The sequence below is a fragment of the Carassius carassius genome, chromosome 3, assembly GCF_963082965.1.
Source record: "Carassius carassius chromosome 3, fCarCar2.1, whole genome shotgun sequence".
Classification (NCBI taxonomy): domain Eukaryota; kingdom Metazoa; phylum Chordata; class Actinopteri; order Cypriniformes; family Cyprinidae; genus Carassius; species Carassius carassius.
Genome location: NC_081757.1, coordinates 35,889,717 through 35,916,601, shown reverse-complemented (window position 1 = coordinate 35,916,601; position 26,885 = coordinate 35,889,717). Strand labels below are relative to the sequence as shown.

General features: G+C 39.0%; 1 protein-coding gene across 1 annotated transcript in view; it reads left to right on the top strand.

Moving 5' to 3' along the window:
- Positions 1 to 26,885, top strand: part of LOC132125720 (E3 ubiquitin-protein ligase RNF166) — a 74,888-nt gene that overhangs the window by 21,636 nt on the left and 26,367 nt on the right. The window contains exons 2-3 of the mRNA XM_059537008.1: positions 24,418 to 24,574; positions 25,988 to 26,100. Coding sequence (XP_059392991.1) covers positions 24,418 to 24,574; positions 25,988 to 26,100 — 270 coding nt within the window. The remainder of the gene's footprint in view (positions 1 to 24,417; positions 24,575 to 25,987; positions 26,101 to 26,885) is intronic.

Sequence of the window (26,885 nt, the reverse complement as noted above, 5' to 3'; positions counted from 1 at the left end):
ACTCCAGCAACTCATAGCCTCAATGCCCAGACGTCTTCAAACTGTTTTGAAAAGAAAAGGAGATGCTACACCATGGTAAACATGCCCCGTCCCAACTATTTTGAGACCTGTAGCAGAAATCAAAATTGAAATGAGCTCATTTTGTGCATAAAATTGTAAACTTTCTCAGTTTAAACATTTGCTATATTATCTATGTTCTATTGTGAATAAAATATTGGCTCATGTGATTTGAAAGTCTTTTAGTTTTCATTTTATTAAAATTTTAAAAACGTCCCAACTTTTCCGGAATTCGGGTTGTACATGTTATATAGGGCTGCACGATTAATCGCAGATCAAATGCATATTTAGTAACTTATATTATCTGTCATAAGTCTCGTCTCGAGTTTAGCTCCACGTAGCCTATCATAAAAATATAATAATGTTTTTTGTTCGGTAGCTTTTATAAAAATAGAGATATTATCATTCATTCTAAATGTGACGTATAGGCTACTGTGGCTACAAATAAACAGAAACAGACTCGGCTGAATAAGCAGGCTATTTTCATAAGCGTTAAAAATAAATAAAATAGAAATAAATTTATTTCTGTGGGATTAATTTTGAGTCCTGATAAATTAATTCATTATGATCAATGAATCACTTATTCTATAGTAAAACATTGATGCTTTTGAATTTGAATATTTAACAAAGCATGCAAACAAATGGCCGCTTTTATCAAATTCGTTTTGTGATCGTGCTAGTTCCAGTGACTTATTTCTTAGTTTTCTGATAACTTCTCTTTGTTGGTGAAATGATGGGGTTGCGTGACGTTGTTCCTGAGAGGCGTGTAAAGGGCGTCTTTTAGTGATGGGCAGTAGGGCTGCAACGATTCGTCGACGTTGTCGACAAAAATCGATAATAGAAATAGTCGACAATGAATTTCATTGTCGAAGTTGTCACCAGACATGTTTTTTCCGACCGAGTGAGGCATCTCTCTTCATTACAATCTCTGCCGAGAGTCGCACATGCGCATTAGCTTCTCTGCTGAGCGATAACATACAGAAATGGCGGCGTCCAACGCAGCAGCTGCGCGTCCCAAAACATCTAAAGTTTGGGAGCATTTTAGCCTGGATACGGCGAATAAAAAGATTACCTGCATGGTTTGCAAAGCAGTTCTTGCGTATCACGGCAGCACCTCTGTGATGCATGAACATTTAAAGAGAAAGCACGTCGGACAGTTGAATAAAACCGGAATTTGACTCGCCTCGGTCAGATTTAAATAACATGGAAGCCAATACGTTTTGTTTTGGATGTACATTGTACATTTGTGACCCTGGATCACAATACCAGTCTTGTGTAATTTTTTTTTAAATTGAGATTTATACATCATCTGAAAGCTGAATACATAATCTTTCCATTGATATATTGTTTGTTATGATAGGATAATATCTGCTCCCAGAAGAGCGCAAGTCTCACACGAGACCATGTGGATATGCTGACTTTCCTTAATATGAATAAACTGAAAGACATAGCCTGAGCTTCATGTTGATTTTAAACTTGGTCTGTCCACCATGACAGGTTTGTGTCCAGGTAGTATCACACAGTCCATGTTTACAACTTAAATTCAGACGATTCTGAAAGATTATTTTAAAACCGTTAGATTTCATAATGTTGAGACGAGTTGTAAAGTTCTTTTGCAACAGATTGACCACTGAATGTATCTCACAAAATGCACTTCATATTTTTGTTTACGGTTTTATTGCTGCTAATGTGCCTGCCCCTGGTTTACAGGAAGAAAATGTTTACTTGTTTTTAATTTATTTTTTCTTATAAAACAAATGTGCCTGTCAGTAGTAATTATGATGCTGCTTCTGTCATGATGATTTATGACTTTGACCTTTGACCTTTTGACAGGTTGAACTTCCGGTGACCTTATGATGGATGGGTTGAACTTCCGGAATGAGTTCAGGGGCTAACCTATGACCGTTTTCCCACGCATCGATCATGTGGTTTTGACAGAAAGTTTTACCCTATTGACCTAGTTAGTACTAAATTATAGTTTTTGACGGCTAGTTTAAACGGTAAAGGAAACACTCCCCACGCATCAATCATGTGGTTTTGACAGAAAGTTTTACCCTATTGCCCTAGTTAGTTCTAAATCATGGTTTTAGGAAACCCTCCCCATGCATCGATCATGTGGTTTTGACAGAAGCTGTTTGAACTTTGTGTCAGTTAGCTTGTTTGAAGTCTGTGGCAGTTAGCTTGTTTGAAGTTTGTGCCAGCTAACTTGTTTGAACTTTATCCCAGTTATTATGGCTTCTCCCTCCCCTCCCATTACATTCCTGAGCCGTGTATAAATGGGATCGGTGTGTTCTACATGCACTACCGGAAAGGGAAACATGAGCTACATGAGCATGGATGGTTTATCCTCCCCTCAATCGGCAGATGCGGGGCCGAGCAACAGGATGACGGATAGTCTGACTATGGCGCCGAGAAAACCTTTCGGACACATCCGTTTGACAAGTTTTCTCCATGAAATTTCGGAATGGACTAAAGGTGAATTTATGATGCGCAGTAACCGCGTATTCGGATACAAATTTCACAAACCAACTCGAGTTGTTACGCTCTACACCACCGACGGTCTCGGTGAGTTTCAGGCTGGGGAAGACGAGTGTCTGGTATTTCCTGAAAAAGACTGGTCTCTATTTTACAAACATGTCTGGAAGGATCTGAATGATGGCGGCGAGGAGCCTTTGTACGTGGCGGAGTGGGACGGGGCGAGCCCGAATGTCCGGTACCGTGTGGTGGGAGACCATACTCAAAAGAGGTCGAATGATTCTGTTTACATATTCAAGTGTAAAGACAAGACAAAGCTCAACAACACTCGGTTTGGGCGCATCCTGCCTAACGAGCATCACGATCTGTATGAAATGCAATTTTTGTTCAAGTGGTGCGATCTGGATCTACTGAATAGGGTTTTTTCAATCATCAACAAAATGTTCAAATGGTGTGACATGCATGACGGATACAACAAAATTAAAGTGCAACTGTTCCACCCCGAGAGATGTGCGCGGAGCAGCACATACTCTCTGCCGTCCCCGCCCATTCACTACACCCATCCTAAAGCTCCGCGGTCGGACCTCGCCAAGCGTCGCATATAAATCAAGGCTAAAGCGCTCCAACGCCCCCTCCCCTTTTCCACAGCGATCATAAAATACCGCAAACCAACCCTCCCAAGCTTCATTTATAAACCATGGCTGAAGACCACGTATGTAGCTGCGGTATCTCTTTCGACAGCATTCTCGACCCTCCCGACGACGACGCAACCCTACATACTTCGACTGACGCCGGCGGTCCATCGGGCCTCCACAACGACTGGGTCTCGGCTAAAACGGTCAGACGGCGCATAGAGTTGCAATCGTGCTTTGAAAACGATTGGGCTCCCGGCAACATCGTCACCCCTGAAACCTCGGACCTCGACTCTGGTCCGGCTATCAAACGTAGCTTAGACTCGGATCCGGTGATCGGGAGCGCCTGCCCCCACGGAGGGGATAAAAGTTTTGGGGTCCAATCGCACGACTCATCTACATCCGACCGGACCCTTCCTCATTCTAATCCTGGCTTCGACGCCACAGACGGATGTTTCACTGACGTCGGGTTCAAAATCGTAAAAGCCGCAACCGTGGTTTTGCTGCAACATCTCATCAACGATAAGCAGAAGGACGAGTGCGAGGGCTGTGAGATTGACCATCCTAGCCAGCTGCAACATTCTTGTCTGTTTGACCCTCCCAACTACTACTTGGACACACACTTTGAAGAACTTTCGGGCAAGCTGTTTAAACCCTCTTTTCATTCCATCATCACTACCCTCCTGGAGCGGTGCGGGTTAAAATCTCAACCCCATCGTATTCAAGGAACGGTCCGGACTATTCTGCGCGAATTAAAAGACGAACCATTCATCGTCCCCAAGGTGGAAGAAATCAGGGCGAAACTTCTGGACAAACCCTGCAAGGAAATAGTCGGCGACGTCGTTGATCTCTGGGAAAATCTCCCCAACGCGAATGGCCAGTGACCAAACCACCACCAACATGGGTGCAGCCTGTAGCCTAAAGTGCTGTATGGAATTATTGTTTAAAGCGCATTACAGAGAGCAGATGACCGATCTCGTGAGCAAGATTATTATGGACGCATCCCACCCCGATACTCCGTGTCATGATACCGTGCGCGGGGCAAATCTCAAGAAAAATATGGTGTATATAAGAGGACTGGTTAGCTCATGGGACTATATGACGGACAAATGTGTTGATGGCAACGATCCACCCATTGTAATGATAAAACAGGTTCTAGATATGCTGTGTGAATCACAATCCCCGCTCGGGATCACCGATCTGCTGTGTACTTGTACGTACGTGGCGGATGTCTGTACCGAGCTAATGAAGAAATCAAAAGAATATGACTCCGATGATCAGGACGACGCTGTCAAAATCATCGAAGTGATTAAAAACGTAGACAAAATTGTCGTAATGTACGTCGATTACATCCTAGACAAAAACATGATGGCCTGCCGCGATTTTCTTTTCTGGTTAGATTACCACTGACAGTATTATTAATCCATTTTGTATCCTGTAACACCCCTGTTATAACTATTTTACTTTTTAGTCTGTGTATGTAACGTCATTATATCCATTTTGCATGTTCAATCATATTAATCCCATTTTTTACTTAGAGTGTGTATTTGTACATGTTGTATTAATACCATTTTACTTAGTCTCTGTATGTATTTGTATGTTTTGTATTTTATCCATTTTACTTGTAGTATGTATGTTTTCTATCCTCTATTATATCCATTTTACTTATAGTATTTCTATCTTCTATGACATCCATGTTTACTATCTTTTATTATATCCATTTTACTCATATTATATCCTGTAACGTTTTTTTTTATAAAAGATTGATTCAAACCGCTTGTACGCGAACATACAAATACAAATAGTTATAACAGGGGTGTTACAGGATACAAAATGGATTAATAATACTGTCAGTGGTAATCTAACCAGAAAAGAAAATCGCGGCAGGCCATCATGTTTTTGTCTAGGATGTAATCGACGTACATTACGACAATTTTGTCTACGTTTTTAATCACTTCGACGATTTTGACAGCGTCGTCCTGATCATCGGAGTCATATTCTTTTGATTTCTTCATTAGCTCGGTACAGACATCCGCCACGTACGTACAAGTACACAGCAGATCGGTGATCCCGAGCGGGGATTGTGATTCACACAGCATATCTAGAACCTGTTTTATCATTACAATGGGTGGATCGTTGCCATCAACACATTTGTCCGTCATATAGTCCCATGAGCTAACCAGTCCTCTTATATACACCATATTTTTCTTGAGATTTGCCCCGCGCACGGTATCGTGACACGGAGTATCGGGGTGGGATGCGTCCATAATAATCTTGCTCACGAGATCGGTCATCTGCTCTCTGTAATGCGCTTTAAACAATAATTCCATACAGCACTTTAGGCTACAGGCTGCACCCATGTTGGTGGTGGTTTGGTCACTGGCCATTCGCGTTGGGGAGATTTTCCCAGAGATCAACGACGTCGCCGACTATTTCCTTGCAGGGTTTGTCCAGAAGTCTCGCCCTGATTTCTTCCACCTTGGGGACGATGAATGGTTTGTCTTTTAATTCGCGCAGAATAGTCCGGACCGTTCCTTGAATACGATGGGGTTGAGATTTTAACCCGCACCGCTCCAGGAGGGTAGTGATGATGGAATGAAAAGAGGGTTTAAACAGCTTGCCCGAAAGTTCTTCAAAGTGTGTGTCCAAGTAGTAGTTGGGAGGGTCAAACAGACAAGAATGTTGCAGCTGGCTAGGATGGTCAATCTCACAGCCCTCGCACTCGTCCTTCTGCTTATCGTTGATGAGATGTTGCAGCAAAACCACGGTTGCGGCTTTTACGATTTTGAACCCGACGTCAGTGAAACATCCGTCTGTGGCGTCGAAGCCAGGATTAGAATGAGGAAGGGTCCGGTCGGATGTAGATGAGTCGTGCGATTGGACCCCAGGCGCTCCCGATCACCGGATCCGAGTCTAAGCTACGTTTGATAGCCGGACCAGAGTCGAGGTCCGAGGTTTCAGGGGTGACGATGTTGCCGGGAGCCCAATCGTTTTCAAAGCACGATTGCAACTCTATGCGCCGTCTGACCGTTTTAGCCGAGACTTAGTCGTTGTGGAGGCCCGATGGACCGCGGGCGTCAGTCGAAGTATGTAGGGTTGCGTCGTCGTCGGGAGGGTCGAGAATGCTGTCGAAAGAGATACCGCAGCTACATACGTGGTCTTCAGCCATGGTTTATAAATGAAGCTTGGGAGGGTTGGTTCGCGGTATTTTATGATCGCTGTGGAAAAGGGGAGGGGGCGTTGGAACGCTTCAGCCTTGATTTATACGCGACGCTTGGCGAGGTCCGACCGCGGAGCTTTAGGATGGGTGTAGTGAATGGGCGGGGACGGCAGAGAGTATGTGCTGCTCCGCGCACATCTCTCGGGGTGGAACAGTTGCACTTTAATTTTGTTGTATCCGTCATGCATGTCACACCATTTGAACATTTTGTTGATGATTGAAAAAACCCTATTCAGTAGATCCAGATCGCACCACTTGAACAAAAATTGCATTTCATACAGATCGTGATGCTCGTTAGGCAGGATGCGCCCAAACCGAGTGTTGTTGAGCTTTGTCTTGTCTTTACACTTGAATATGTAAACAGAATCATTCGACCTCTTTTGAGTATGGTCTCCCACCACACGGTACCGGACATTCGGGCTCGCCCCGTCCCACTCCGCCACGTACAAAGGCTCCTCGCCGCCATCATTCAGATCCTTCCAGACATGTTTGTAAAATAGAGACCAGTCTTTTTCAGGAAATACCAGACACTCGTCTTCCCCAGCCTGAAACTCACCGAGACCGTCGGTGGTGTAGAGCGTAACAACTCGAGTTGGTTTGTGAAATTTGTATCCGAATACACGGTTACTGCGCATCATAAATTCACCTTTAGTCCATTCCGAAATTTCATGGAGAAAACTTGTCAAACGGATGTGTCCGAAAGGTTTTCTCGGCGCCATAGTCAGACTATCCGTCATCCTGTTGCTCGGCCCCGCATCTGCCGATTGAGGGGAGGATAAACCATCCATGCTCATGTAGCTCATGTTTCCCTTTCCGGTAGTGCATGTAGAACACACCGATCCCATTTATACACGGCTCAGGAACGTAATGGGAGGGGAGGGAGAAGCCATAATAACTGGGATAAAGTTCAAACAAGTTAGCTGGCACAAACTTCAAACAAGCTAACTGCCACAGACTTCAAACAAGCTAACTGACACAAAGTTCAAACAGCTTCTGTCAAAACCACATGATCGATGCATGGGGAGGGTTTCCTAAAACCATGATTTAGAACTAACTAGGGCAATAGGGTAAAACTTTCTGTCAAAACCACATGATCGATGCGTGGGGAGTGTTTCCTTTACCGTTTAAACTAGCCGTCAAAAACTATAATTTAGTACTAACTAGGTCAATAGGGTAAAACTTTCTGTCAAAACCACATGATCGATGCGTGGGAAAACGGTCATAGGTTAGCCCCTGAACTCATTCCGGAAGTTCAACCCATCCATCATAAGGTCACCGGAAGTTCAACCTGTCAAAAGGTCAAAGGCCAAAGTCATAAATCATCATGACAGAAGCAGCATCATAATTACTACTCCTGTCCTTTATAAAAATGATAGAGTTTCTTTATTTATGCATTTATGTCTATACTGACCGAGCGCTGTGCCTAATTGGTTTTAGACAGGGCATTTTTATTTACTTTTAGTATGAATCGGCCTATCAGCAGCAAAGTTCAATAAAATATGCATTTTTCATTGAAGTACCCCATTCTTTCTTGTGTTTACTATCATTTTCCACAGAATTAAAGCAATCTCATGTCAATGTCAATGTCACCTTTATTTATATAGCGCTTTAAACAAAATACATTGCGTCAAAGCAACTGAACAACATTCATTAGGAAAACAGTGTCAATAATGCAAAAATGATGCTAAATTTTAGAAAAAATGTAAAATTATTCGATTAGTCGACTAATCGTTTCAATAGTCGGTGACTAGTCGACTATTAAAATAGTCGTTAGTTGCAGCCCTAATGGGCAGCGGAGCTTCAGGCTCGACTGTGGAAACGCTGCGCTACTCTGGCCTCGGTGCTACTGGCCCGAGACTATTAGCCAGGCCCGGCCCATTTTAAGCCCTAGCTCGCACTGGCCCGACAGTGGAAACACAGCTAATGAAAGCAGTTAAATCTAGAGCCTGACCGATATATTGTTTTGCCGATATTACCGTCCGATATGAGCCTGTCACCGATATATCAGTATCGGCGAATATTCCGCTGATAATAATCTTTTTTTAACATATAATGCAGATAAAATGCTTGAAATGGTGTAATTGCATTATTGTGCTTCATTGTTTGCTACTGGCGACCTGGATGATACGCTTTAAAGCTCAAGTGTATGGAAAAACCATTGAAATTTTGAACGGCCATATCTCCATAACGGCAAGGAGAACCGCAACAAATTTGGGGATCCCTTCAGCTCGATGGACCCTCTGGAATGCAATCATAGTGTACATCTAGAGGTCCTCTTTCGAATGAGACCAGCCCAGTGTCGATAGCCCCCGGGGTTTGGGGGTTACGGGTGGTTAAGTTCACGGTCCGGCACCGAGCAATCTAGCGATCCCGGGGGGCTACCAGCATGCGGAGTGACATTTGAGAGGGTTCTTCGAGCTGAAGGGATCCCCTGAATTTGGTGGAGATCCGCCGGGGAAATCACGAGATGGTGACACCAGTCAACACTTTCCCTTCAGTAAGGAAGTTTCTTGTTCAGGCAGCAAGTGTTTTCTTATTTGAATGTAAGTGCCCTGTGAAGTGGACTCCACATAAAATTCCGCCATGATTCCAGTTCCATGGGAATGTACACATTATATTCAAAGGGCATTAAAGTGTGCGACACGTGAATTTATATTGTATTTATTTAGAGAGGTATTTTATGTCACACTTCTCTAGTAAGTTTCGTCTGTGCGTGAAGACAAATGAGCGCAAATCCGTGAATGAATGTTCTGAAGTAAAATAAACTTCTGTGGAAAAAAGTTTTTGGATAATAAAGTTTATTGTTAAATGCCCTTCCTCCATTACATATCTCTCTCACATCATTATAAGAGTTTGATTACCACATTTGAATGATCATTAAAAGAAGAAGAAAAAAATTGTGATTATGTATATATTCGAAAGCGCAAGGTTGGGTGTTCGTATCCCAGGGAACACATGATTGTAAAAAATTGTTAGCCTGAATGCAATGTAAGTCGCTTTGGATAAAAGCACCTGCTAAATGCATAATTGTTTATACATATATATATATATAAATGTTTGGTCACACAAATGGGAAAGTGTCCAAGTTTTTGACTGGTACTTTAATATACTAGTGCTTAAACGGATCGTAGTTGATCCTTGATCTTTACAGATCCAAGCCCCACAGTTCGGCACGCATGTGAAAGTGAAAAAAGTGAAAAGTGGCATGACATACAGCCAAGTATGATGACACATTATCAGAATTCGTGTCCAAAACTGTAATGATCCGTGAGATTTGTGATCCACTTAACAAGTATAATATACAGAAAGAATATCTGCCTTTTTTCTTACTCCCTAATATCAGTATCGTCCCCCCCAAAAAAACATATTGGTCGGGCTCTAGTTAAATCTTCTGTTTAATCAGCTGCAGCAATAGGCATTTCCTGAATTTATTTTCCGGGGCATATTTATGCCGCGTTTCCACTGAAATTACCTGGAACATTTGTACCAGGAACTTTTTTTCCCAGGAACTTTTTTCCCCCCAGACCTGTTGCTTTCTGTGTTTCCACCGCGGTGTAAAGTACCGGGAAGATTAGGCAAATAGACTGGTGACGTAGGTCTGCGCGCGTTTCTCAATACAAAGTACGCTGATTTTGGACGTGCATTCTCGGTAGTGCGGACTTTGTGCATTCGACTCGGGAGTGTGATGTCCGCGACGACGCAAATCTAGTAAATCTGCAAACAGCAGCATGTACTTGATAACTTCAGTCAGCTGACCATGGCTACTATTTTCCTCTCTATATTTACAATAAAACAAAATAGGATATCAAATACCTCTGCCTCCTTTCGTTTTCATTTAGGCATAATAACAGCTGCAGAAATTTACTTAGTTCAGGGATATGTGTATATATACAGCCATTACAATGAAACGAAATATACTTTATCACTGAGCTCCCGCTGATCGCGTGGAGTTCACCGTCTCTGAGATCGGCGAAACACATTTTTAAATAGGCGCTGTCTTTATAAATAAACCACAGATTTGAGTTTTAAACAACTACATACACTAATACCCTTAGGCTGCAGACAGCACACCTTGTTTGTTATCTTTATTTTATAAGTGCACAAAGTTTTGATGTTATTATGTCTGTATCCAAAAAAAAGTAGACCCTTTACAGATTCGATTGATGTATTGCTCTTATCTGTACGATTAAAACTAAAAGTGTAATTTAAGTTCTTTTCGGGGTTATCAGGAGAAAATGACTCAAAACGCGTATCCGCGTTAATTGACTTCAAGGGGTTAAGTGGCCAAAGACTCTCCAAGAATCACAGCTGGAGAATTGCAGAAAATAGTAGAGTCTCAGGGTCAAAAATCCTCAAAATAAAAAATCAAACAGCACCCACACAACCACATGTTGTTTGAGAGGGTTTCAAGAAAAAAAAATCAAGAGATGAAAATGCTCTCATCCAAAAACAAACTCCAGGATATTCATTTGCCAGACACTACTGGAACTTCAAACAGGACTGGGTTCTGTGGTCAGATTAAATTAAAAAATTAGCTTTTTTGGCAGCAAACACTCTAGATGGGTTTGGTGCACACAGTGATAAAATGTACACCATGTGTAAAATGAAATGTACTGCTGTATCTTTAATGTTGTGAGCCTATTTTTCTACATGAGGTCCAGATAAATGGCATCATAGATTCTATCAAATGTGACCCTGGACCACAAAACCACACGTGAGTATTGTGATATTTTGTTTCGCGATACTGTATCGATTCACAAAAACGGAATATCGATATAAAAACAAAAACATATAAAAAAAAAAAAAACAAGAAAAAAATACAAGATTCATGGCAGTTTCGTTTTGAGTTTATTTCCCGACCGCTAGATGGCTTCATCTCTAAACAAATCCTGAGTGACAGGAAATACTAGCATTAGAGCACGCCACTAATGTTAGCATTAATATAGTTTGCTGCTAGTAATGGAGGGTGAAAGATTTGTCCCAGTTCATGTTTCGGTGTACAAAGCTGAAGTTTGCTGTCATTTGGGCTTTTGTGGTAACGTTCACTGCGGGACTGTGGCGCTCACTCCGCCTCGGTTCCGCCGCGACCTGAGTGAAGAGCTCCCGCCTGCTGCACCCCGCGACTGCAGCTTTCTCTCATTTCGGGGGTGTTTCTGTGCAGTTTGTGAAAAAAAAAAATAGCATTCGTTTCAAAAACAAAAGTTCAGCAGCTGAGATGTTGGGAATAAATGATGACTGCTATGTTCATTATTACATCTAACAACAAAACAACTCAATCGCGTAGTAGTCAATCTTGTCTACACCGGCTTTGGCATCTAAACTATGGCAGACAGTTTACAGCTCACTCAGGGCGGGTCTATGCTTAAACTGCAGTGTCCATCAACAGTCATGGGAGGGGCCTGTGCAAAATGATGTCACTTTGCCCAGAATCTGTGAATGGTTTGTTCTGAGAAAGTGCTTATGATTTGTGGGAATTTCCACTTTGTGTATTTTTATCATTATATGTAGGGATGCACCGGTTGACCGCTCAAAAATCGGATTTTGGTCTTTTTCAGCCAATTTTTCCGGAATTGCGCCCGCGTGCACATACTACATTGTAATCGTTCGCTATGTCATTTGTGTGGAAGTATTCCGAAATCTGTGCGCAGGACATGGGCTGCCATTCAGCACTGGAAATGCAGAGATTCATCTCTGAGGCACAGATAGCAGGAAGCGATCAGTCGTTGGTGTACTGGAGCACAAATAAGAGCCCCTTTTCTGCGCGCACTAAAGCTGCGCGAGCGTATACTGTACCGGTCCGCGCCCTGAACACGAGTAGACCGTGCAGAGATTTTTTTTTTGTAAATTAGAACTTTCATACATGTCTGAAAAGCCAGAAGTAAACCTCAGTTCTGTATAGGATGATTATTTTTATTTTACCTTAAAATTACATAGACTTAATTTGATTTAAAAATCACCTGCTGTAGCACACTGAAAAAAGTGTTTCATTCATCCAATTAAAAATTTTTAGGGTAATGATTCACATTTATATTTTTTTACTTGAGACAATAAGTTATTTATTTTTCATTGGCTCAAGTAAAAAAATATAGATGTGAATTATTACCCTAATTTTTTACGTTAATTGGATGAATGAAACACTTTGCATCTTTGTTTTATTCGCACCAACATTATTTGATTTTAACATTTTGGAATTATCTATTTATAAAGCATACTTTTATTTAGTCTCACTGGTAAAGACTGTAGAACTATGCAGTTATTGCCTTTAATTTCACATGGTTACAGTTAATCTTTTCATTTAAGGCCAGTTCACTGTAGTTTCAACCCAATTCAAAAACAAAAGCTAAATGCTGATGTCTGTACCATCTATGTTTGTATTGAATGTAGACTACTTACTGTGCAGTTACTGCCGTTAATTTCAGATGGTTACGGTTATTGTTTTCAATAGCCAAAAGCCAGTTTGGCCTATTAAATACCAAATAAACATCTTGTTTATGCACACTTTTCTTCTTTCTTGTTTGTTGCTTAAGGAAAAAAAATCGAAAAACGGTATCGGAATCGGCCAGTTTGCTTGTAAAAAATCAGTATCGGAATCGGCTATGAAAAATCATGGTCGTGCATCCCTAATTATATGGTGGTCGTGAGTACACACACTCCCAAGACTCATTTAAGTTCAAAATCCATGTAAAAGTGAATTTTGCATCTGATGTCCCCTATAAGCTTACACTCTTGAGAAACATGACCAAAAACAATTTAATTGTTACTTATTTAGCATATAACCACCAAAACAAAAATGTCATTATCACAGAATCACTAATACAATATATCAAAACAACAATAACAATCTGGGAAAACTTTAAATGTTAAATATAATAGCTACTCTGATATGACACGGCAGAAGAGATTGCTTGTGCTCAGTGTTATTTGTGTATTATTTATTCCATATTCTTAAGTTTAGAGAGGTGAATGACTGTAAAATAGTACACTAAATTACATCTTTTGACTGCAAAACAGGAGCAATAGTTGCCTGATTTTTTGAAAAGAAAAATGAACACTGCTGACAATATTGAAATGTTATCACAGAGAACAATGGGCCACTGTAGCCTTCAAAGGACACAACAGCAGGAGGTAGATTGTGAAGCTGCACTACACTTATTGTCATTGTCATTACTAACTACTACTAATCTACTAACGTGTTTAGCATTCTGCAACAAGTGTTTTTTCAAAGTTTCTCTCCTTTTTTTTAGGTCCTAAAGTGAGTTGAATATATTCAAGTTTACCTCAAGACTTTGGGCAAATGGTAATGATCATGCTTAGAGACAGAGAGTCCTCTGCTCTGCACTCACTGGCAACTTTATTAGGTACACCTCGCTAGGACCGGGTTGGACCCCCTTTTGCCTTCAGAACTACCTTAATTCTTCGTGGCATAGATTCAGGTGTTGGAAACATTCCTCAGAAATTTTGGTCCATATTAAGATGATGGCATCACGCAGTTGCTGCAGATTTGTTGGCTGGACATCCATGATGCGAATCTCCCATTTCACCACATTCCAAAGCTGCTCTATTGGATTGAGATCTGGTGACTGTGGAAGCCATTTGAGTGAACTCATTGTCATGTTCAAGGAACCAGTCTTAGATGATTTGAGCTTTGTAACATGGTGCATTATCCTGCTGGAAGTAGCCAAGTAGCCATGGTCAGCAACAATTCTCAGGTAGGCTGTGACATTTAAACGATGCTAAATTGATACTAAGGGGCCCAAAGTGTGCCAAGAAAATATCCCCCACACCATTACACCACCACCAGCCTGAAACATTGAGACAAGGCAGGATAGACCCATGCTTTCATGTTCTTTACGCCAAATTCTGACACTACCATCTGAATGTCGCAGCAGAAATCGAGACAATCAGACCAGGCAACGTTTTTCCAGCCTTCTATTGTCCAATTTTGGTGTGCCTGTGCAAATTGTAGCCTCCGTTTCCTGTTCTTAGCTGACAGGAGCGACACCGCTGTGGTCTTCTGCTACTGTAGCCCATCTGCTTCAGGGTTTGACATGTTGTGCATTCAGAGATGGTCTTCTGCATACCTTGGTTGTAACGAGTGGTTATTTGAGTTACTGTTGCCTTTCTATCATCTCTAACCAGTCTGCCCATTCTCCTCTGACCTTTGACATCAACAAGCATTTTCATTCACACAACTTTCGCTCACTGGATATTTTCTCTTTTTCTGACCATTGTCTGTAAACCCTAGAGATGGTTGTGTGTGAAAATCCCAGTAGATCAGCAGTTTTTGAAGTACTCAGACCAGCTCTGTCTGGCACCAACAACCATTCCATGTTCAAAGTCCCTTAAATCCCCTTTCTTCCCCATTCTCATATTCAGTTTGAACTTCAGCATGTTGTCTCCACCACATCTAGATGCCTAAATGCATGAGTTGTTGCCATGTGATTAGCAATTTGTGTTACCTCTCTGCATTTAACCCATCCAAAGTGAACACACACAGAGTAGTGAACACACACACACACACTGTGAACACACACCCGGCACAGTGGGCAGCCATTTATTCGGTTTGGGGTTCGATGCCTTGCTCAAGGGCACCTAAGTCGTGGTATTGAAGGTGGAGAGAGCACTGTACATGCACTCCCCCCACCCACAATTCCTGCTGGCCCGAGACTCGAACTCACAACCCTTCGATTGCAAGTCCGACTCTCTAACCATTAGGCCACGACTTCCCTAATAAAGTGGCCAATGAGTGTGTATTCTGCAGTAGTTCAGCAACAAGCAAGTTTAATAGATCGAGGATGTGTGGAATAGTGTACTGAATTATGCTGTAAATACTTTTTTGGACTTTCTAATGGGAATGTAGCCTTTCGGTCTTTCTGTTGTGCTGTCTTTTTTTTTTTCAATCGACATGACTTTCTTTTCTTCTCACAAATTCCTCCACAACTCGTACATTTGAACACAAAAAATATACACGGTATGTAAGGACACTAGATTTCTTCCAAAAGTTAGGCTGCATATGTGTGAGCAATTATAGTGTACATAAAATGTAAATGCAGAATGTAAACTTGACAGCATATCATAATTGCAACATGAAATGACAACATCTCCAATCCTCTTCTACTTACAGAGACAACTGTGCTGAGGTTGATTCTGCCGAATGGATTACTTAAGTACATAAACTGTATCCACACACAGTATACAGTAGATGCCTCATTAGGCCTAAAAAAAATTTGTTTGGTTCCGGTTTCCGACCGACCCTGTCAATTTATGTGCGACCCAAATTTATTTTATGAGACTGGGGAAGAACGGTCTTTCACACATCGTTAATTAAATTACAGTTTCCTTTAAATGCTGTTTTACACTTAAGTTATCCGTTAAAAACCATTAAGTATTGCATCAAAACCCTTTAACTGTCAATTCCTAAAGTGAGCTATAACTTAAGGTTTGGAAATCGTAACATTAAGAGAAACACGGGGGGGGGGGGGGGGAGTCAACAATATATCGCGGAACAGAGAGGGCACTGACAACATGCTGACAGACAGGACATTAACATTACCAGCTTACTTTTAATATGAAACAAAGTCTCATTTGGTTATTTCACCTTTCAAATGTGGTCATTTTTTAAAGAAATGTAAACAATAAATACCGTTTTGTGGCTCTTGAATGTGTCGAACAGATCGCTGTAAGTTAGATCATCAGTTAAAACTAACTGATCGTCTCTTGCTTCTAGTTAATTTATAGCATCAAAATCAAATAAACCACATAAATGAACATCATAAAGAATGTTGTTTGACTACAAAAAGATGTCTGTACACTCCGTTTTTCAAGTTCAAATCCTCCATGTTAATCTACTATGAGATCGCCTGCCAAACTCCCGCGAAGGCTTTTTGTGTGTGTGTGTGTGTGTGTGCGTTTTGCGTGTCTATGGCAACAACAGACTTTAAACGGGAATACAGAATCACTGTCGTAAAAGTACCGGTACACACATTTAAAATCAGCGCGCGCGTGTGTGTGTGTGTGTGTGTGTAAAACTGCCACTGGAGAAAAAAAAAAAAACAATTAAATCCCTACCGACCAATGACCTCAACTGACAACCAACCGGAACCAAACTTTTTTTTTTTTTAGGCCTTAGCAGCTTTCTATGGGCCACTGTTTGTAAATCGTCCGCCATGTTAGAACGGTTGATATATATATATATATATATATATATATATATATATATATATATATATATATATATATAATGAAACATTGTATACAATATTCAATGTTTTAAACTTTACATTTGTCATATGACCTCTTTTTTATGTTTGTGTAAAATGTTTCTGGTTATGCCAGTGAGATGTTAAAATTCATAGTTGATATAGTAATTTTATGCACATAAATTGGAAGGTAACATCAATTTTAGCAACTATGGTTGCTCATTTGGGAATTCTATGCTGAAATTGCAAATTGTGCACTGTATACATACATACTGGGTTCTTTCAAAAATAATAGGTAGTATGCTATTTGAAACACAATCACTATGATGAAATCACTGATCTCTGTGTGAAGTCTCTTTTGTACTTCCAGCTTCTGGATGGCATTTGGGAAAGAAAGCTTGTCAAATTATTGTCTATTATTTCAGACCATCAGATTTCCTGTCCAAATCCTGTTTGGAACATTCTGTCTGTTTAGGAGTCATTATCTTTTCCCCTGATGTTTACAAAGCTATGGAAAAAGCTCAGTTCTACTAAGGGAGGAAGGGCAGCCATCCTGCTCGGATTTAAGCAGTGAAAAACAGGGATTGTAGGGAAAGAGGCGGCAGATGGGTAGAGGCCTAAGCAACCTCCAGCCCAACTCACCACCAGCACCTGCTTTCATTTGCTCTCATTATGTCTGCAGTGCTTAACAGTAGCACAATGGAGCAGGAGCGAGTCAGCAGCACTCAAACTAGAAACAAGGTCAGTTCTGTCTCTCAATGAAATTCCCACAAAGGGAATGACATTTGATGAGATTACCAAAATCAAAAATACTGGTCAGTTGATTAGTATTTTTCAGTGTCCTATGCTAATAGTAATAGCTAGAGAGCTGAGGTGTCAATGGCTAATATAATACCAATTATTAAGATTTATTTATTTATTGTCAAATTTTCCTTATTTTGTAATTATACATTTATTGCTTTATCAGTGCTTTAATGCTTTTTATCTCGGCACCAATAGCCTTGTGGGCAGCCTGCTGACATATTCTGTAGTGCCGTTATGCTATGGGTGTACCAAGTTCAAATCCTGGCTTGTGGGCTTTTCCTGATCCCGCCCCCTCTGTCTCTCTCTCAGACTGAGGGGAAAATTCTGTGTGTGATTTACTGACAATGCATTAAAGAACACAGACGCAGCCAGATCATTTCCATAATGATCAGCGCAATCTACCAAGAGCTGTGCAAATTACTGCCGGCTTCAAGAAATGCTTTTTGGGGGCGTGCAAATACCAGTAATTTGACAAGCGCAAATGCTAGTAAATTGCATTGTGTGATTCATTTTAATACTTTCCTCTAATAAATTTTGCATCTGAAAGGGAAACTCCTACAAATGCATATTAAATAAGGTCAGGCACAAAAATAACCACGCTTTTTTTAGTGCTAATTCTTCACTGCACGTCTTTAGTAAATCCTGACAGTATTTTAACACCAGAAGACAGTTTGCACTGGTGCAAACTGTTAGTAAATCTGGCATCCTCATCTTCTCAGAATCTAAAAGAACTTTAGACTGAGTTGTGTGGAGGCCTGCCAGGTGCAGCAGTGCAGACTCTGGGCCTTCAGAACCAGAAGATAGGAAGGTGACGAGAGACAAGTGAAGAGACTAAATAGCGAGGCGTGTCACTGAAGTGAGGCCTTTTAAGTTCTGTGGAGGTCACCCCTCTCGAGGGTCAAAGACCCAGTAGTGACTTGCACTTTTGGAGGGAAAGTTTACAACTCTTTGTCTCCAAACATGGTAATTTGCATATGTAACTGGATTGAATGTTAATGCAAAGACTACTAACGATTCTTAAAACACTAATATATTGTATAAGTATCAACATATAATATAAACTCTCAATTAGTGTTGTCAAAAGACCTGGTACTTCGGTACCAAGTCGGTACTAAAAATTTTTTAAAAAGTACCGGTAGTACCGAGGTCCCGTTCAAACCCGGTTCTGCGCTATAATTTCCGCGAAGCAGAAAACGAGGATGGAATTTCAAAATCCAGTCATGAAAATGAAACTTACATTTTAATATGGGCAGTCATAGAATTTGTCAAAGTTAGCATACATTAATCAAATCAAATCTCCATATGGACCAGTATCTGTAATTGTTAAGCCGCAAAAGTTGTTTGAAATATGAATCCGTGTTCTGCGCGTCTCTGTGTGAATTAATGAATGGCAGAGACGTGTGAGTTTGTTTACTATAGACCGAAGCGCATGACGCTTGCATTAATTTCAGCATCTGAGCTTCAGAGTTCTCTCTCCATCAAGCGATCTTTTCAGTTTCTCACACATGCAAGAGAGAGAGAGAGCGAGAGTCTTACCACGCTGAATCGACACGCCATATGTAAACTATTCTTTATTGTCTTTTCCTGTAATGGAGTTCATTTAGAATTATTCATATTCATTTTTAAACAATCAGAATCGGTTTCTCCGGTAATGGGTGGAGCTAATGCGCAAATGGCAATTTCATTGGCTGGCGCTGATTTTGTACCGTCCCTGTTTTGATTTCAGCAAATCAGTTTGACCGAACGCAGACAACGTGATTAATATTCATGAACCCAGCAGCTCATCAATCGATAGTGCATTGTATATACATTAGTATGATAGTAGAATTAGTAGTAGTATCTTTTAATAATAATTAGGCTAATATGAATAATAATTAATATGATCTATTACTATTTTTTTTTACAGAAACCATCAATGACCAAAAATATCTTAAGCATCACCACCAGTTTTAAGTTCAGTTAAAATGACAAATATGCATTCATTAGGCCTAAAAGTAAATTTTTACATAAAAGGATTGTGCTAGAAATATTACTATTATTTAGTAAAATGTATGTGATACTCCTAATACTGTTGAAAAAATTTATAAAACTTTATTTTTTAAAGAAATAAATCACAATATTTCTTACATGTTTTAATTTTAATAGAAAATCCCCTTTATTTACCAGAAATAAAATGTTTAAATTTCATAAATTAAAAGACAAATTAAATTTGGGTGAAACTTGTTTACTGTTTTTCATAATTATATAGCTTGTAGAAAAACTTTAAACACAATTGTAAATAAGTATAAAGAATGGCATTTTATGGTTTTAGGGTTTTATTTTTAGTGCTAAAAAGTTTTTTTTTAATTAGCATATTTTTGTGATTTGCTTTGGTACCGAAATTGGTACCGAGAACCGTGGATTTTCACTGGTATCGGTACCGAATACTGAAATTTTGGTACCGTGACAACACTACTCTCAATCAGATCATCCAAAGACGAATTCATAGAGATCAAACATGGTATAGGTAACGTTAGGTGAATGAGTGCAACTAATCACAACAAGGTCCGAAATTTAATCTGTGCAACCTCAAAATATATTTAGAAGCATTTGTGCAACTGCATTTAATTGTTGTGCGACCTGTTTTCATTTCTCTAAAAACTTTTAGAGTATATGCCTTCTGAGTGTTCATACAGTGACCTGTCTGCCGCTCTATGAAACATTAGGCTACATAACCAGTTAAACTTCATGTTTACATTCTTAACTTTAATGCAGATTTTAGATTGGTTAATATTACCTGTCAATCACCCAGTTACTGCTTTCCGCTGTCAGGTGATAGGGAGCGAACTACCGCGGGGAATGTAAAGGGCTGATTTCTTTTGTGAACCACCTAAAGTTACAAATAATGGTGCTGGTGATAGCGATCATGTGGTGAATGTTGATCCACCAGCCGAATAGAAGGTGTACAGTTTTCAGAGAGAGTGGTTGAAAGTCTTCGAATGGCTCTGCTATGAAAATAGTTCTATGCACTGCATTCACTGTAAAGCCCGTGGGTCGGAGTTTGCAGTTAACAGTGTATGCCACTGAATCTATTTATTTCCTAATTGTTGTTTTACGATTTGTGTTCTGACATTACCAAGTGTTGCAAAATCCAAATAAAACACACCTACAGAGAGTGCACGTATACATGACATGAAGTCTATAAGGTTAGATTATTGCGCATGCACATGTAGAGTGTGTTCTTTCACTGCATGATTCGGTCTATTAAAATGCATCACAAAATCCAATAAATGGGGCCTTTATATAATTTCATATAGTTAATCAATATCACAAGAAGAGTGTTGGTTTTCCTCCAAAAATCAGCATGATTACAAATGTGATATTGATTTTATACAACTGTTCAATAAACAAGAAGTTAATATTAAGAGATTTATGTTTCAGACACCATATTGCCTGTTTTTGCTCTATTTCACCAACAAAAACAATTCCAAACACAGTCACAGAGCTGTTTTGCGACTCTGAGCAAAATGAGGGCGTTTCGTTCCTAAATTAATCATTTGATAAATGATTCGGTTCAATTGCAATGACTCACTTATTAACAGTAACTTGCTGCCACCCTCTGGCTGTTTTAATTTCACTTTTAAAGTTACAAATATTTCAAATATCAGCATTCAACATTTTATGATTACAATATTAAAAAAAATATTTATGCATGTGTAACTCTAGGTTAAAGGTACAGGTTGTAGGACCTGCCACGAGATGGCGCACTATCAAAACAATAACAATCGTGGTTTGATGACGCTAAGAAGGAGTGTGGAATGATGGGATTTGTTGTCTTCTACCCAACCGCTGATGGCCATCAACCAGACGGAAAGATAAATCATGGATTTAACGCGAGTTCAACGATTAGCACGAGTAGATTACATACAAAGTCAATGCAAAGACGCGATCAGACTATGGATCAGACACGTCCTCGCGTGGGTGTAGAGATGCGATGCTCCGTGTTTGGCGTGTATGCCCCATAAAATAATATTGTTGATAGGTTGTTTACAAAAGAAATCTGGCAGTGTTCTTTTCATTTTCTCTCTTCTTCAGCCCCTTTCTTTTTCTCGCGATAGTCAGCATAACAAGGTGACTGAGTGATTGGCAGCTAATATTAACCAATCTAAAATCTGAATTAAAGTTAAGAATGTAAGGATAAAATCTGTATAATTTGTAGTTGTGATGCTCCTAATTTTTTATGCCCTGCATAAACATGCATCAAACAGCATACAATACATAAGAAAATATAAAGACCTGAGGATATGTGTGTTCATTCACAGAAAGGTTTTTCTATGAATTAATCAGAGAAGAGTACATTTTTATGGGCATTATGTGTCTTTTGTAATGGGAAATGGAGTGAGAGTTGCTCTGCCTACATTCCTTTGAGCAAGAAAACCAGTGTTATGAGATGATTTGTCTTTGGTTGCCATGGAACCAGAGGTCTGTTCTGCCTTTTTGAGGTGTTAGTTGCATTTTGGGGGAAAGGTCCACAGACCCTCATGGTTGCCTTGTGAGTAGGTGTAAAAATGGCCAAAAAATGTAAATGTAAAGAAATATTTGCATTGTTTACAGTTTTAAGCCTGGGGTGCCACATCCTGTTCCTGGAGATCAACCTTCCTGCAAAGTTCAGCTCCAACCCTGATCAAACACAGCTGAACTAACCAATTAGGATCTTAAGGTGCACTTGTTAATTACAGACAGGTGTGTTTGATCAGGGTTGGAACTGAACTCTTCATCCCTGTATTAAGCTGCATTAAAAGTGCAAGGGCCTATGATTTATGATCCGGAAAACACAGATGTAATTTCGAAATCCAGTCATTAAAGAAAATAAATAAAAAAATGCTTTATTACATGGAATGTCATGGAATTTGGCAACATTTGGATGAATAAATCAAGCAGGACTATTCACTTAATAGAATCATGATATGGATTATCTTTGAATATTAAACCTCAAGAAATAAATCTGCATGTTCTGTGTCTCTGTGTGAATGAGCAGTGCTGTTTTGTCTACTCCCACTACACATGCTCTAGCATGTGTGATGCTTGTTCATTATTATCAGATGAGCTTCAAAACTGCTCTGAGAGTTTAATTCACAAGCATTTCACCATTTAATTTGATACCAATTGATCGTCACGTACACACAGTAACTCAAAGGTCTCAATGAAACTCAAAGAAAAAAAATTAAGTTTGGGTTAACTTGAAGAAATTGTAACAAAAGTATTTTACTATCGTACAGTGTAATGTAGATGTCAAAGTAATAATAATAATAATACGGTTTATTAAAACAATGATTTTAAGAAATATTTTCTTCCATGTAAGCTGTAAACCTATGTTGTAGAGTGCTTTGACATAAACTGCATGGAACTGTTCAAATTTCATTGAATTACATTTGAAAAGATAAATAAAACTGTTAAAGTTGTATGCATTAATTTGATAAGCACCATTTTTTATTATAAATTTAATTTAAATCATAAAGAATCCAGTAAAATAAAAACACATTCAGTGTTTATTTGACCAAAACTCAAAAGGGCAGAAAACAGTTGTTTAATTACGGCATGACACAGCTCTTTGAGTTTTTAAAAAATTTACAGGCGCAACACTACACTTAGCAACTGACCTTCACTTCCAGTTCCCTCGTGAGTCAGTCAGTGCCGCATTTCAGTGTAGACAGTGATGGAGTGGCTCTTGTTTGGCCCTGGCCCTGGATTCAACAGTACCATAAAGCGCAGCGTAAGCCTGGCATGAAAAACTCAGAATGATTCATTGCTTTTACAGTCCCATAAACTCTTGCCTCATCCGTCAGAAAGTGACAAGGCTGCCACCGCGAGTTCACTAGCCATTTTTTGCTGATGCTGCCATGTATTTGGACACATGCTGAGTCACGCCAGCTTGAAAGGTGATGGCTAAATGCCTGATAGTCTGATACATCAGCATTTGTTCAGCTATTCAAGGCCTGTTGCCTGCCAGCCAGAGTTCAGTGGTTCAAAATTGTTGTTCTCCTCAGAGGCTTGTGCAGTTACTAAACATTTAGTGGACGCTTTTATCCAGTGCCACTTATAGTGCCAGTCCTTCTGGAGAAACATGTAAATAAGTGCCTTACACAAAGGGACAATGGTGATAATTCATGATTTGCTTTTTGTTGTGATCAAAGAAGCTGTCTTACTGTTAGCAGAATGCCAGTATCCATATGTTATACAATTATTTTTTTAAAGAATTCTCTTATTCTCTTCAAAGATGAATTTAATTGCTGAAAAATACAGTAAAAACAGTAATATTGTAAAATGATTACAATTAAAAGTAACTCTTCTATTTTAATATATTGTAAAATGTTTTTTATTTCTATGGTAGCAAAGCTGAATTTTTGGCAGCTATTAATTTAGTCTTCAGCAGTGTCACATGGTCTTTCAGAAATCCTTCTAATTAGGGGTGGGCGATATATCAAAATATCATAAATTTTATTTCAAAATAACATTATATATCACAACATAGATATGTCTTTCTTTAAAAATAAAACCAAATAAGCAAACAATAGGACAAAAACAATAGAAAAAAGATACAACTTAAATGCAATACGTTTTTTGTTGTAAAAAATACTGCAGAAGTTGAATAATCAAATGTAAACATAAAAAGCTGCATAGTCTTCACTTTAAAACTTATAGTCTATAACTTATACAATAGATAATTTGTCAAGAGCAGTAAGTTATTTCCTTTTTTTCCTTTGTTGTTTGATGAATATTAACCCTCTAGTGTCGGCAAACGCTCACAGATAGCAGCAGGCTGCTGTCACTTTAAGAACCCCACGTATATTAAATGAGGAACCTGAGCCATTTTTCTCTCTCTTTGTTTAGATTCTGTGTACAGGTTTAGATATTTTGAATTGTTTTGACCAAAATTACTGTTTTGTCCAAATTATGAATCCTATTTCAAAAGGCATACATAATAGTGATATATACTGAATATTTTAAACAGATAGATCTGTAATATGTTTGTGTGTGTGTGTGTTCACAGTTTCTGTGTGGACTGTCTACAGCCGTGTCTGCAGGTGACATCGCCTCTCTGTCCACTCTGCCGCATGCCTTTCGATCCAAAGAAAGTGGAGAAATCCTCCAGCGTGGAAAAACAGCTCTCTTCATATAAGGCACCGTGTAGAGGGTGCAGCAAAAAGGTTAGTCCTTGTGGTTGCATAAACAAATATGAATAATAAAAAAAACTGGCCATAGTACCTCAAGGCATGTTTCTCTGAATAGTGCAGCTGTCATTATGTAATGCATTTACACTAAAACTTGCTTCAGGGACACTATATACCATGGAATCCTGTCTCCACTGCAGGAGCCTTTCAAAACTGCAGTGACAGTTTAATGGTAAATAAAAGTTAAAGCAATCAAGCACAGCCCAGCAACTACAATCTGACACACTGAGATGCCCTGATTACCATTGCGAGCTCAGAAAGACCCCTTTTTACCCTTTTATTGTGTTTGTGCTCACTGTTTTGTGTTTGCATGATTTGACACAGCATTTCTTCTTAGATATTTTAGTTTTATCAAGTCAGCAAAACATGACTGCTGGATTTAAAAATATGACCAGCATGGCTCATATTTACATAATTTCAAATTAAATGCTCTAATCAAGGTATCATTTGTACTAAATTATCCTTATTATGCCATTTTAAAGCTTACTAGTTATATTTTGAAGATCTTTTACGATAGGTTTACATGCATCCAAGGTAAAAAAAAAAAAAAATTCTAAAAATGTACATTATATGAAATGATTTTGTAAACCAAAATCTTGCTCCACACTTTTAATCTAGGTTGTAAGAATGACAGACAGTCTGCAATAATTGACACAAATTTAGGTAATAGTGGGAAGATTAGTAGAAATATTTCAATACAATGAGTTAGTCGGTTAGCAGAGAGTTAAAGCTGTGCAATGTGTGGACACTGTTTACAACACAAAACTACACCTTTTGAACACACGGTATATATATATATATTTTAATCATAATTACAGGTTTTCATCCAGAGGTGCAAGATGGTCCAAATATCGTCAGTAAATGATGAAAACACAGCGAAAGGTTGGAGTTATAATACTGTGGTGTCTGTGTTACAATGAATTTCAACCACTTTTCGTTTTTTAATATCCCCATTCTTTGGGAAAACATGCATCTTGGTTTTACTTTGGCAGTGCAGAACACAGTGTCTTCTAGACATTGCAACAGCACAGACTGAACAATCTTCCCAAGCCTTAGCTACAACCACAGTGTTTGGGGGCAGGTCAGAGTTCATGCAGTATGAAGACCAAAGGCGGGTTTACGAATTTGTTACAAAACTACTTAGGTTTGCAATGGAAGGAAGTCTTCAAATTGCTGATGACTCATTTCAGGCAGTTCAGGATTGGTTCTTTCTTTTCAGAAATAATAAGACAATTTGTCATGCACTTTGATCTTTGCTGACCTTTTACATTCACAAACAGCTATATAACTCACTACATTAAAGGATATATCCAAAAAAGCAAAATGGGGCACTTTAATCACAGCGCGTGTTACTCACATTGCTTTATTATGTCCCTTTGAATTTCCTAGGTCACCCTGGTCAAAATGCGGTCGCATATTTCATCTTGCACAAAGGTTCAAGAACAGATGGCCAATTGCCCAAAGTTCATGCCTGTGGTCCCCACCTCACAACCCATTCCCAGGTAAGCATTGCTCCACTGATCATTTAACGTCAGGTTGACATAATCATGAAAATTTGTTTTTCTCTTCATCAATTATTTTTTAGATTTTTTGTGAACACTACGTGTTATTATGATTACACTTTTTGGAAAGACACAGGTTTTCAAATGTGTTTGGCTGTAAATGTCTCTAAATCAGTTCAATGAGTAGGAAGGTGATGCACAAATCTGAAAAAAGAAAAGTATGATGCAGTTGTTGTGTTCCAAAACTAGGAAAATGACAGTGAAGTTATAGCTATGTGATATTAAAGTTATAATATTTTGAGAATAAAATACAAAATGATGTGAATTAAGTCATAGTATTAGGAGAATAATAGCAATATGAGATTAAAATGATAATATTTTGATTATATTAGTATGGAAGCATATGAGTAGCAATATTCAATTTGGGACCAAATATGCAAAATGACAATGCAATATGTAAAATGGCAATGCATTTCTGTATTTAAATTTACATTTTCCAATACATTTGTGCAACGTTTGGTGCAAAATAAAAATGAAAATTAAATTACATAATTTTCATTTGCCATTTCATACACTAGTCTTAATATGTAAAATGAATACTAATTTTAACGCTTTATAAGTTGCAAAATTAAAATGAAAATGTATTACAGAAATGATTAGATATGTATAACATGTTCAAGCAAAAACTGTGGCAAAATGATCATTTAAATGCTATTTTTCTTAAATGCATTAACACTCACAGTCAAGACACATACGATTGCATTTTCATTCAATGTCCCACAATG